This window comes from Dama dama, chromosome 24 (assembly GCF_033118175.1).
Source record: "Dama dama isolate Ldn47 chromosome 24, ASM3311817v1, whole genome shotgun sequence".
NCBI lineage: Eukaryota > Metazoa > Chordata > Mammalia > Artiodactyla > Cervidae > Dama > Dama dama.
Window position 1 is genome coordinate 13359096 of NC_083704.1, and position 14146 is coordinate 13373241.

Below are 14146 nucleotides of genomic sequence, written 5' to 3' on the forward strand. Positions count from 1 at the left end.
ACCATATTAAAAGCATCCAACAAGTTGCAGAACGATTTAGTAAATTAATGTACCACAAATGTTATGACATGAATTAGCATGCAATGATAATTTTTAATTGAAAAAGTATAGATTATAAAAGTGCATGGGGCTTGCTTCCATTTCCAAGAATACAGCGTATTATAATAATATACATTTTGTTGGAATGCAGATAGGCTTGAAAGCAGATAGACTAGAAAAATTAGTGGTTACGCCAGGTGTTGGGATTTGGCGTGGTTTTATTCTTCTTAATTCGTTATTGTTTAAAGTGTCTCCAGTAATAATGTGTTACCTGTGTTAATGTGTTACTTAAATAGGATAAATTCATAAAAGTCTTTCCCAGCAGTCTGAGGCTGGTTTATCTGTAAGATGAGGGATACCAAGGTGATGAGGGTGTTGAGGTACCATAGGCAAAGGAGCAAAGGCAATCAGGCCCCCGCCCAAGACCGAGGCGTGGGGGCACGGAGGGGCGGTCCAAACGCCCCGCCCCTCGTCGTCACGTGCTCACCGGCAGCCAATGGCCGCCTCCGAGCCCACCTAGGGGACGGGGCGGGGCGCCCAGCTGTCGTCACCAGGACAACGGGCGTTGCCGGCGCCTTGTGACTCTGGGCTGTGGGCGCGCTTGCGGCTCTTCGGCCATGGTGAGTTGGGGCCCTCGCTGCCCGGCCACCAGGCCCTTCCCCTCCCGAGCTGTCTCCGCGCGACCGTCCGCTGGTCTGGGCGGGCGGCGCCGGGGTCGCCGAAAGGCCGGGCCGCGGCCTGCGGGGCTGCCGGGCAGGGCAGGGCTGGGCGGGCCCGCAGGAGGGGGAACCCTGGGGCAGGCGGGACGCCCGCCCGCTGCCCGGGGGCGGCGTTCTGCCGAGAGGGCCCGGGTCACTGCGGGGACCCAGACCCGGCCGGCCGCCGGACAGCGTAATGCTGTTTCGCCCGAGCGAGCCTGATAAGCCACTCGGAGAGGGTGTGGTTAGGGGGGAAAAAAAGGATATGTATGAATATCATCTAGCATGTATAGTCATATTAACACTTTATTGCAGTCTACGTGCTTCCTGTCTCTTTTCTATGCAATTATGTACAAATAGGTGTTTCTTTGAAATTCATCATTCTGACAGGTTTCTATAGCATGTGGAAATTCGAATTTGTAATTTTGGAGATTCCTCACTCCTTTTTAAAAATGGGGCATTAAGGTGGCGTTTTTTCCTGAGTGCAGCACCCTCACTCAGGGATTTAATTCCTAATTAGTGCGTGGTAAACCCTTTAAATCATTACCTTTATTTAATAAACTTGAGACTGAGTGGGCATCCCACCTGGTCCCCATTAAGCTCGTTTTTTAAGACCTAACCGGAAGAACTAGGCTCAGGTATTGGCTTGAATAGGCAGGATTTAGGGAATTGCCAGTCGAAGGTGTGACTTCTCCAGAAGCCTCCAAAGGGTGTGAAAGAAGAGCAGAGCTGGATTTTCTGCTTGGGGACACACCTTTGGTATAAAATACTTGCGAGAGGGTGGGTGTGGGTGATAGGAAAGCGCTTAGTGCTGAGAAACAGTTTTTGTAACTGTTAGTTGTGTTACCTAGATTTGCTGCTTACCTGCAGGGGTTAGAGGAAGAGCTAATAAATTGAGAGTGACCAGTGCTCCCCAAGTGCCGGTAAGCCTTCTGGAGAGAGACGCTGCCCTTTGGCATCTTGGCTGGCTCTGTCTTGTCTTAGTAGCTAAGCTCCTAAGAGAACGTGGATGATATGTATCTCATTGACCGTGGAAAAACAACTGCCAACTGTGTGACCTGTTGATAGCAGGAAAAAAATACCCCATCACCAACAAATAACAGCAGTGCCTTTAGTCCCTGCATGTTTCTTTTAAATTCTGAGTTGCTCTAAGTGAAAATTAATGGAGCCAGCAGAGTTTCAGGAAATGAATTTATAAAAATCTAAGTGTTGTAAATGTTGCAGCATCCTACTTTTTACATGTAATCTGTGAGAAATGCCCTTACAATTCTAGCAAGGGGAAAGAACATTCAGGAGTTACAGTTTCACAGCTTTCTCTCTGAAGGCTCATATTCCTCCTGTTGTCCATTTTCCTTCTCTTTCATCCACCTGTTCCATCCTGACCCGCAGTCCACCTTGACTCACTGTTGTAAATTTTAGAGTTTTATGTACTCTAAAAGCATCTTACTGTACTTGTGTACTACTGGTTGCTTTGCTAAACTTAGAAATGCTTTGGTTTTTGTCTTTAAGCATTAAGAATTTAATTCATGGGAGGAATTTAAGTGAGTGGTAACCTGATGCCTAGGCTCCAGGGTAAAAGGGGAGTGAGTGGTTAGTGCAGAGGGAGGATAAGGAGGCTGCTTCTATAATCCCCCAAATGTATTCCAGATACAACATTACCCTTCCTTAAACACTTGAATCTAAACATACAGCTTTAGCATTTGATATTTATGACTTTGCACGTGAATTTTTCTTCAGGGACTTCCCTAGCAGTCTAGTGGTTAAGACTCCTTGGCTTCCAGTGCAGGAGGTGTGGGTTTGATTTCTGGTCGAGGAACTAAGAAGTTGTTTAGTTGCTTAGTTTTGGCCCCATGGACTGTAGCCCACCATGCCCCTCTATCCTTGGGATTTTCCAGGCAAGAATACTGGAGTGGGTTGCCATTTCCTTCTCCAGGGGATCTTACCGACACAGGGATTGAACCCATTTCTCTGGCATTGGCAGGCAGATTCTTTATTGCTAAGCCACCAGGAAAGCCCTAAGATCCACATGCTGTGCAGAAAAAAAAAAGAAAAAAGAATTCAATTAAGGCACTTGTTTCTATTGCCTTTAAATGATAAATGACAGCTGACATTTACTGTGTACATTTTATGCGTGTGACATTTTTATAAGCACTCTGTGTCTTAAGTAACCGTCACAACAACCTTACGTGGAAAACACTGTTTCCACATTTTAGAGGTGAGGAAATGAGGCACAGAGAGGTAAAGTAACTTGCCCCAGTCACCCAGTCAGATTTCAAAACCAGGCATCTTGTCTCAGAGCCTGCTTATGTAAACGCTGGATTATGCTATAATGTATGGTGTATTGTTATACGTTCCCGCCAAATAGATGCTGTTTTTCTGTTAGGAGATGAGTTTTCTCTCTTATTTGGATTTTAATGTTTTGCGCACTTATGAATATTTGTCTTTTGTTCTTGGCACTCGGCTGCATGCTCTTGAACAGAGTAGGCATGCCTAGTCTTCTCTCCTCTGCCTTTTCTTCTCTTTCACGCAAATGAAATGAAGAGGAGTCGGTGATGACAGATGATTGGATGAGGGTTCATACTCAGGGCTGTAGTAGCCTTTAAAGTTTCCCCTGTCGTTTCAGCTTGTGTTCAGGGGTTGGCACCTGCCTTCTGTGACTCACAAAGACCGGCTTTTTTAAATTTTAATTGAAGTATAGTTGATTGACAATGTTGTGCCAGTCTCTGCTCTACACCAGTGTGACTCAGTTGTACACACACGTACACTGTTTTTTTAAATATTCTTTTTCATTATGGTTGATCCCAGGAGACTGAATATCGTTGCCTGTGCTATACTGTAGGACCTTGTTGTTTATCCATTCTGTATATATAAGCGTACATCTGCTAACCCCAGCCCTCCCTCAGCCCCCTCCCTGTGGCATCCACAAGTCTGTTCTCTCACATCCATGCGTCCATTTCTGTTTCCCACATAGATTCATTTGTGTCGTGTTTTAGGTTCCACATGTAAGTGATATCATATGGTGTTTCTCTTTCTCTGTCTGGTTGATGTCGCTTAATATGATAAGCACTAGGTCTGTCCATGTTGCTGAAATGGCATCATTTCATTCTTTGCTATGACCGGGTGGTAGTCCATTGTATATATGCACCACCCCTTCTTTATCCATTGATCTGTAAATGGATATTTAGGGGGTTTCTGTGTCTTGGCTACTGCTGTGAGCATAGCGGTGCATGTATCTTTTGAATTACAGTTTTATCCGGGTATATGCCCAGGAAGTGGGATTTTTGGATGATATGGTAATTCTCTTTTTAGTTTTCTGAGGAGAAATCCATACTGTTTTCCATCGTGGCTGCATCAACTTAAATTTTCTCCAACAGTGTGGGAGGCTTTCCTTTTCTCCACACCTTCTTCAGCATTTGTTATTTGTAGATTTTTTGATAATGGCCATTCTCACCTGTGTGAGTTGATACCTTGTTGTATTTTTGGTTTGCATTTATAATGAACAGTATTGAGCATCTTTTCATGTGTCTGTTGGCCATCTGTATGTCTTTTTTGAGAAATGTCTGTGAAGGTCTTCTGCCCAGTTTTCAGTTGGGTTGTTGGTGTTTTTGTTGAGCTGTGTCAGCTGTTTGTATGTTTGGGAGATTAAGCCCTTGTTGGTTGCAACATTTGCAAATATTGTCTCGTTCCATAGGTTGTCTTTTCATTTTGCTTATGGTTTCTTTGCTGTGCAAAAGCTTGTGAGTTTGATTAGGTCTCAATTTGTTGTGTTTTTATTTCTATTGTTTTGGGAGACTGACCTAAGAAAACATTGTTATAAGACCAGCTTTTAAACATAAAGCCATTAGACTTAAAGGATGAGGCTATTTTTAAAAGTAAAATTTTATTTTCTAAGGTTTTTTCCTAATAATCCATTCAGTTCAGTCACTCAGTCATGTCCAACTCTTTGCAACCCCATGGACTGCAGCACGCCAGGCTACCCTGTCTATCACCAATTCCCGGAGCTTGCTCAGACTCGTGTCCATTGAGTTGGTAATGTCATCCAACCTTCTCATCCTCTGTTATCCCCTTCTCCTCCTGCCTTCAAGCTCTCCCAGCATAGTTTTCATTTATTTTAGTTGTATATTCTAAAATTGTTACAAAAAGACATCAAGAAGCTTTAAACTTTAATTCATATGGATCAAAATATATGATGGATTACCTGTTGTCATCAAGTTTTTGTTAACTGCTTTCCACTTTAGCTTGTAAGGCAGATTTACTTTTTGGAAATACAAAACAGCATTGTACCATAGAATTTTCCTATTTTAATTGATTTCATTTGGATTTCTCCCAATGTTGGTCTTTCTGTCTTTGCCTGTGGTTAGGACTTCTCAGAGGTGTTGAGAAGCAGAATAAACTATATTTTATTTTACCAACAGTTTTGGTCTCTTTTGCCATCACATGGTGTAGTTAAGAGAGTTTATATAATGAGATCTTTGTTAATAGATCATGACAACAAGTTTCTCTCTTATTAATTTTCCTACTCTGGACAAAACTGGTCTTCTTTTTGGCTGCACTAGGGTGAAGGGGTACATAATTTTTAGTAATTGTAACAATAACTCCCTTTCATAGAGCCCTTCCACTGTGTTCATTTTTAGGCTTCACATTTATCACTTCACATTTGTCTCACTTAACCCTTCTAACATCCCTGTGAGATTGACATCATTGTACGCACTTAATAGGCCCAGTTGTTTAGACAGCTTGCCCAAGGTCACATAGTTGGTGAGTGACAGCCAGGATTTGAACTCAGTCTGTCTCTAAAGTGTGGCATTTTAAGCATTGCACTGTGGCTTCTTCCCAAACTAAAGACTGTGCCTGCTACCTGGCATGCAGCTTTTCCAGTTCTCAGTGCTGCCCCTGTAATTGTGTCTTTCCATTACATTTTCTGTCCCATGGTTTTCTGTCCAACAAATATTTGTGTATCTCAGTATGTGCCAGTCTGTTCTAAGCAGTGGGTATACAACAGTGAATGAAACAGGAAAGGCTCTGGCCTCATGGAGTTTACATTCTAGTGGTGGGAGGACAGATAATAAGCATATAGATAAGGTGGTAAGAAGGGCTTTGGAGAAAAAGCTGAATAAGAGGAAGTTTTGAGGATGGGTGAGTGGATGAGAGGAGGGAGGACTTGCTTAAAAAAAAAAAAATTATTTGGCCATGCTGGGTCTTAGTTGTGGCACGCAGGCTCTTTAGCTGGGACAAGCTAACTCTTATTTGTAGCCTGTGAGATCTAGTTCCCTGACCAGGGATCACACCTGGGCCCCCTGCATTGGGAACTCGGAGTCCTAGCTTCTGGTCGACCAGGGAAATCCCGGAACTTACTCTGTGTTGGTGGAAGGGAAGGTGTCTCTGATAAGGTGACATTTGAGCAGAGGATGTGTCATGTGAATGCCTAGGAGAAAGACCATTTCAGGAAGGAATACTAATGCAGAGGTCCCAAAGCACTGTCTGCTGTGTTGGAGGAACAGCAAGGAAAACAACCTGGAGTGAAGGAAGATGAGCTTGGCAAGAGGGAAGGCCAAGTCAGTCAGGGAGACCGGATTGCATAAGACATACAAGCCGTTTCAAGGAGTCTGCCTTTCCATTTGAGGGAAGAGGAAATGATTGACAGCGTTTAAGAAGAATGGCAGAGTGTGACTTTTCATTTCATAAAAGGACCATTCTGTCTGCTGTGTGGAAACTAGTCGTGAGGTAGGAGTGAGGGGAGAAGGGACAAGAACAAAGGAAACCAGAGAAGGCGTTGTTTGGTTCCGTCATCCATAGGGCTGGCTGTGCCATAGAAAAGCAAATGAAGAATGGGTCAGTGATTTGAGTCTGAGCAATAGTAACACATTGTCATTTGCTGAGATGAAGACTATGGGAGGTGTAAATTTAGCAAGGGATGAAGAAAGGAGTTGGTTTTGGACTTGATAAATTTGTGATCCTTATTAAACATCTAAAGTGAAAGACATCTAGAGACACACAGTTATGTTTTCCGGAACAGTGGGGTATTTTTTAAACGCAAACTGAATTGAATCTTGGAGTATTAGATTTGGAAGAGACTTTTTGAGGTTTTTTTTAGTACAATCCTTTCATTTTACAGACTAGAAATGCTGAGAGGTCGATTGCCTGCCACAGAGTTAAATAGCCTTTACTTCCTATTCTCCAGTACAAAGAATCCTAGACCTGGAGTCAGGAGATACAAGTTCATATTGTAGTTTTTCTTTTTTTTTAGTTCTAAACCTTGGGTAAGTCATTTATCTGCTCCAAGTCTTTCTTCTATTAGACTTTCACTGTTAGGATGTTGAACGTTGCAAAAACTAGACATTGCTGTTTCTACCCTAATGATGGGAAAAGGTTGAGAAGCTAGAAGATTGTGGTTCTCTAAAAACTCTCTAGAGAGCTGAGGTCACAAAGAAATCTAAATGAGTTAAAATTCAGGATGTAACGTGTCCTTCCCAGAAAAAAGGAGACACATAGATGTTTTCATCTGTGGAGGGGTCAGCAGGAGGAAGAAGAGTGCTCTAGACAGCTCTTGGAGAAATGGGTGGACTTTTCCTGACTGCTTGTGGGCTGGAGTGCCCGTTGGAGTCCTGAGGAGCGCCAGCCACAGAGCACGGCTGCCCCTACCTCTCTTCCCTGGGTCTTCACGGAGCACCGGGTGCAGACATGCGCTGGGCGCCAGGGCCAAGGGAAGAGAGGGCAGCACCTTCCTGTGGTGGCCGATACCTGCTGAAGGCCAAGGTCCGTGGGAGAATCAGCAGAAATCTCCCTGAGGCACTAGGGGCTTTCCCCAAGTGTAAGGCGGAGGGCGCGGCGGCGAGCTGAGAAGTGTCCCTCTGTGGCTATCCAGGTTTTCAATCAGGGAGGCCACAGGCTTTCAGATGGCAGACAGGGAGATCCCCAGAAGGCATGGACAGCAGAGGGTGCCACAGCGGAGCCAGAGTGTGAAACAGAGACAGTGCTCTCAGCTTTCAGAAAGCTAGCACCTGGGTTGTAAAGCTCAAAGAGATCTGTGAAGTTTACCGGTGCGCAGATCCCAACTTCTCCTGAAGGTGCATTTCTGATTGCACCCTAAAAAAAATTTGAAGCCGATCGTGAACTGAATCTATCTAGTGCTATAACAAAATTGAAACCCAGATCGACTAGAAATTAAAAGGATTCAGTGCCCGCTACCTTCACTCTAAGCAGCCTAATTGAAGGAGGAACTTTTCTTTATGGAGGTAAATGACTATACTTTAAAAAAAATTCAGGTATAATTGACGTAATAACATTAAAATTGTACAACGTAATGATTTGAAATTTGTATATATTGCAAAATGATCACCGTAACAGGTCTAGTTAACATCTGTCACCATACATAGTTATACAATTTTTGTCTTACGATGAGAATCTTTAAGATCTACTCTCCTAGCACTTTCAGATATGCCAAACAGTATTATTAACTATAGTTACCATGCTGTATGTTACATGCTCAGGGTTTATTCCTTTTGTAACTGGAAATTTGTGCCTTTTGACTGTCTTTGGCCATTTTGTCCACCCTCCCATTCCCCATCTCTGGAACCATAAATCTGTTATCCGTGAGTTTGTTTTTTAAAAAAGATTACACATATAAGGCAGATCATTTATCTTTCAAAGTATTTGTCTTTCACTGTGTGACATTTCAATTGGCATAGTGCCCTCAAAATCCTTCCGTGTTGTTGCAAGTCTCAAAGTTTCCTTTTTTTAAATGGCTGAAGAATATTCCATTGTATATATCTATCATATTTTCCTTATCAATTTATCGTTTATCAATAGGCAACCTATTTACATATCTTGACTTTTGTACATAATGCTTCAATGAACATAGGAGCCCCTATCTCTTCAAATTATTGTTTTTGTTTTCTTCAGAAAAATACCTAAAAGTGGAATTCTTGGATCATAGGGCAGCTCTACTTTTAATTTTTTTGGGAAACTCCATACTGTTTTCCACAGTGACGGCATCAATTTAGATTCCCACCAACTGTGCATTAGGGTTCCCTTCCCCCCACATTCTCACTGCTGGTTATTTGTTGTCTCTTTAATGATATCCATTCTGATAGGTATCAGGTGGTATCTCATCTTGATTTTTATCAATATTTCCCTGACGATTAATGATGTTGTGGGCCTTTTCATGTACTTGTTGGCCATACGTATGTCTTTGGAAAGATATCTGTATAGATCCTGTGCCCATTTGTTCATTACACTTCTTGTTGAATAGTAACTTATTATATATGTTTTGCAGAGTCATTCATAGGTTGTATTTGTAGTTTGTTGGTGGTTTTCTTTGCTGCACAGAAGCATTTTAGTTTGATGTGGTCTGATGTATTTTTTGCTTCCATGGCCTTATCTTTTGGTGTCAAGTCCAAAATCATCTGCATAACTTATGTCAAGGAGTTTACTGCCTTTTTTTCCCCTAGGAGTTTTATTTTTTTTCTAGGAGTTTTTTTTAAAATCTTACATTCGAAGCTTATCATCCATTCTAAGTTAATTTTTGTGTATGGTGTAGGACAGGGGTCCACTTTCCTTCTCTTGCAGGTGGCTGTTCAGTTTTTTTCAGCACCATTTATTGAAGAGACTCTCTTTTTTCCCATGGTGTATTCTTCCTTTCTTGTAGATTAATTGACCCATAAGTGTGTGGGTTTATTTCTGGATTTCTTTTCTGTTCCATGGATCTGTGTGTGTTTTTCTGCCAGTGCTATACTGTTTTGATGATTGTATTGATAGCTTTGTGGTATAGTCAGAGGTCAGGGAGCGTGAATCCTCCAGTTCTGTTTTTCCCAAAGTAGTTTTGGCTGTTTGTGTGTTTATGTTTCCATACAAGTTCTGAGATGATTTGTTGCAGTTCTATGAAAAATTCCCTGATATATTTTGATAGGGATTGCATTCAATCTGTAGATTGTCTTGTATAGTATGGTCACTTTACCAATACTGATTCTTCCTGTATAAAATACATTTTTTTTCATCCCTGTGTTGTCTTCAGTTTCTTCTTGTATTTTTGTAGTCTTTTATTGACTTTCCAAGTACGGCTCTTTTACCTCCTTAGGTTTATTCATAGTTACCTAATTTTTTTTTATGAGATGGTAAAGGTGATTGTTTGCTTAACTTCTTTTATAGTTTGTTGTTAGTGCATAGAAATGCAACAGATTTCTGTATGTTGATTTGTATTCTGCAGATTTACCAGATTCATTGATAAGCTTTAGTTGTTTTCTGGTGGCACCTTTCGGATTTTCTACATATAGTATCATGTAATCTGCAAACAGTGATGATTTTATTTCTTCCTTACCATTTTGGATATATTTCTTTTTTTGTCTGCTTGCTGTGGCTAGGACTTCCAATACTCTGTTGAATAAAAGTATTGAGAGTGGGCATCTTTGTTTTGTTTCTCATCTTAAAGTGTTTTCAGCTTTTCACCATTGAGTATGATGTTTACTGTGGATTTGTCTTATGTGGCCTTCATTATGTTGATGTATGTTCCCTCTATGCCCAATTTCTGGGGAATTTTGATCATAAATTAATGTTGAATTTTGTCAAAAACTTTTTCTGTGACTATTGTGATAATCATATGATTTTTATTCTTCAGCTTGTTAATGTGTATTACACTGATTTTTCAGATATTGAAAAATCCTTAACATCCGTGGGATAAATCCCACTTGATTATGGTTTATGATTCTTTTAGTGTGTTGTTGGAATCAGTTTGCTGATGTTGTGTTGAAGATTTTTGCATTTATGTTCATCAGTGATATTGGCCTGTGAGTTTCTTTTTTTCCTATCTTTTGTTCTAGTATCAGGGTGATGAGTGGCTCATAGAATGAGTTTGTAATTGTTCTTCCTCTGCATGTTGTGTGTGTGTGTGTGTGTGTGAGAGAGAGAGAGAGAATTTTTTAAGGCTAGGTGTTAGTAAACTTTTCCCTAAACGTTTTGTTAGAAACACCTATGAAGCCATCTAGTCCTGGACTCCATAGCACCCTGCTGCACCGTGTGGCTTGGGGGAACTTAGCTGTCTAACACAGGATTGAACCTAGGCCTTGGCAGTGAAAGCACAGACCTAACCACTAGACCACTGGGAACTCCCTGGTCTGGACTTGTGCTTGTTGATAATTTCTATATTACTGATTCAGTTTCATTACTGGTAACTTGTCTATTCATATTTTGTTTCTTCCTGTTCAGTCTTGGGAGATTGTACATTTATAAGAATTTGTCCATTTCTTCCAGGTCTTTCATTTTATTGGCATATAGTTGTTGTATTAGCCTCTTATGATCTTTTGTACTTCTGTGGTGTCATTTGTAACTGCCTTTTCATTTCTGATTTATTGATTTTTTTTCTTGATGAATTTGGCTAAAGGTTTATCAATTTTGTTTACATTTGTAAAGAACCAGATTTTAGTTATGTTGATCTTTTCTGATTTTTTAAAGTCTGTTTCATTTGTTTCCACTGTGATCTTCATGATTTCTTTCCTTCTACTAACTTTGGATTTTATTTATTCTTTGTCTTCTAGTTCCTTTAGGTGTAAGGTTAGGTTGCCTGAGATTTTTCTTGTTTCCTAAGGTAAACTTAGGTTACTTTACATTTCTCTCTTTGAACTGCTTTTGCTGCATCCCATAGGTTTTGGATCTTTGTGTTTTTATTTTCATTTGTCTCTAGATATTCTTGATTTTCTCTTTGTTTTCTTTAATGATCCATTGGTTGTTTTGTAGCATGTTGTTTAACCTCCATGTGTTTGTGTTTTTTTATTCCTTGTAGTTGATTTCCAGTCTCATAGCATTGTGGTTGGAAAAGATACTTGATGTTATCTCAGTTTTCTTAAATTTACTGAGGCTTGTTTTATGGCCTTAACATGTGATCTATCCTGGAGAATGTTACATGTGCACTTGAAAGATTGTGTATTCTGCTGCTTTTGGGTGGAATGCTCTGTATATATCAGTTAAGTCTGTCATGTCTAATATGTCATTTCAGGCCAGTGTTTCCTTATTGATTTTCTCTCTGGATGATCATTGATATACATGGGGTGTTAAAGTTCCCCACTATTATGATGTTACTGTTGATTTCTTTGTTTTTGTCTGCTAATATTTGCCTTATGTATAAAGGTGCTCCTATGTTGGCAAGGAGCACATATATATTTGTGAAGTTTGACGTGAAAGTTGCTCAGTCGTGTCCGACTCTTTGTATAGTTGGACTGTATAGTCCATGGAATTCTCCAGGCCAGAATACTGGAGTGGGTAGCCTTTCCCGTCTCCAGGGGATCTTCCTAACCCAGGGATCGAACCCAGATCTCCCACATTGCAGGCGGATTCTTTACCAGCTGAACCACTATTTTGTTCTTGGATTGATTCCTTGATCATTATGTAGTATCCTTCTTTGTCTTTGTAACAGTCTCTATTTTGAGGAAGTTTATTTTGCCCCGTATAAGTATTGCTACTCCAGCTTTCTCTTACCTTGGACGTGGGGTGTCTCTTCACGGCTGCTCCAGAAAAGCGCAGCTGCTGCTCCTTACCTTGGATGAGGTCGCCCCTCCTGACCTTGAACGTGGAGTAGCTCCTCTCAGCCCTCCTGCACCTTGGACGTGGGGTAGTTCCTCTCGGCCGTTGCCCCTGACCTCGGACATGGGGTAGCTCCTCTTGGCCGCCGCCCCTGACCTCGGACGTGGGATAGCTCCTCTGGACCAACTCGATGGACATGAATTTGGGTAAACTCTGGGAGTTGGTGATGGACAGGGAGGCCTGGCGTGCTGCGATTCATGGGGTCGCAAGGAGTCGGACGCAACTGAGCGACTGAACTGAGCTGACTGCAGCTTTGTTTTGATTTCTATTTGCATGGAATATCTTTTCTATCCCCTCAGTTTCAGTCTTTGTGTGTCTTTAGATCTGAAGTGAGTCTCTTGTAGGCAGCATAAATAAGGGTTTTGTTTTTGTATCCATTCAGCCCTCTGTCTTTTGATTGGAACATATAGTCTGTTGCAGTTAAGGTAATTATTGATGCATATGTTCTTACTGCCATTTTGTTAATTGTTTGGGGCTTGTTTTATCTTTTTCTTTTGTTCTTGTTATTTGGTGATTATCTTTAGTGTTATGTTCAGATTTTTTCTTTAAAAAATATTTATTTGGCTGCACTGGGTCTTAGTTGCGGCGTGCAGGATCTTCTTTGCATCACATGGAGTCTTGTTGCAGTGCACGGGCTTTCTGGTTGTGGTGCACAGGCTCAGTAGCTATGGCGTGCAGGCTCTCAGTTTGGGGCACACGGACTCCGAGTGCACAGGCTCAGTAGTTGTGGCACGTGGGCTTGGTTGCCCTGCAAGCATGTGGGATCTTAGTTCCCTGAGCAGGGTTCAGACTTGTGTCCCCTGCATTGCAAGATGGATTCTTAACCACTGGACCACCAGCGGTCCCTTTTTCCTTGTGCATGTATGCGTGTGTGTGTATTAGGTTTTTTGGTTTGTGGTTATTGTGAGTTTTTTTTTAATATAGCAGTCTTTATATATGTGATTATTTTAAGCTGCTGATCTCTTAATTTCAAATGCGTTTTTAAAAACCCTCATGATTGTGAAGTAATTAGCCTCCAACTAATAAAAAAATTAAAAAAAAAATAAATAAAAACCCTCATGATTACTGCTTTTTATATCATACCTTTCATTTAATTGTTTTGTGTACCCCTTAACTACTTAAGGGGTTTTGATGTAGATGATTTTACTGGTTTTATTTTTCAACCTTCCTTCTCACTTTGTGCACAGTTGATTTCCTACCTTTACTGTATGTGTGCCTTTACCAATGACCTTTTTCATTTTGTAGTTTTCATGTTTCCAATTGGGGCCTTTCTTTTTTCACCCAGAGTAGTTCCTTTAATATTTGATATAAATCTCGTTTGGTGGTGCTGAACTCTTGAGCTTGTTGATGAAACTTTTGATCTTTCTATCAAATCTGAAGGAGAGCCTTGCTGGGTATTCTTGGTTGTAGGTTCTTCAATTTCATCATTTAAAATATATCATTCTTCTGGCCGGCAGAGTTTCTGATGAAAAATCAGGTGATAACCTTATGGTGGGAGTGCCCCTGCTTTACCCTTGGTGCTTTTAAGATTCTCTCTTTAAATTTTTGTCATTTTAATTACAATGTGTCTTGGTGTGTTCCTCTTTGGGTTTATCCTGTATGGAACTCTCTGCCCTTCCTGAACTTGGGTAAGTGTTTCCTTTCCCAGTTTACAGAAGTTTTCAGCTATTATTTCTACAGATATGTTCAATCCTTTTTTTTTTTTTTCTTTTAAATTTCTCTTCTCCTTTTGGGACCCCTATAATGTGAATATTAGTGTTCTTGATATTGTTCCAGAGGTCTCTTAAACTGTCCTCATTTTAAAAAAATTTTCTGTTCAGTGGCCATGATTTCCACTA

General features: G+C 41.0%; 1 protein-coding gene across 2 annotated transcripts in view; it reads left to right on the top strand.

Annotated features, from left to right (window-relative positions):
* The first annotated feature begins 600 nt into the window (after nt 1–600).
* The window catches only part of FBXL2 (F-box and leucine rich repeat protein 2), a 79616-nt gene continuing 66070 nt past the window's right edge, over nt 601–14146 (top strand). Inside the window, exon 1 of one of the 2 annotated variants that reach the window (XM_061127692.1) lies at nt 601–659. In XM_061127692.1, coding sequence (XP_060983675.1) covers nt 657–659 — 3 coding nt within the window. In that variant the 5' untranslated portion in view covers nt 601–656. The remainder of the gene's footprint in view (nt 660–14146) is intronic. The other variant, XM_061127693.1, reaches the window with a different exon arrangement.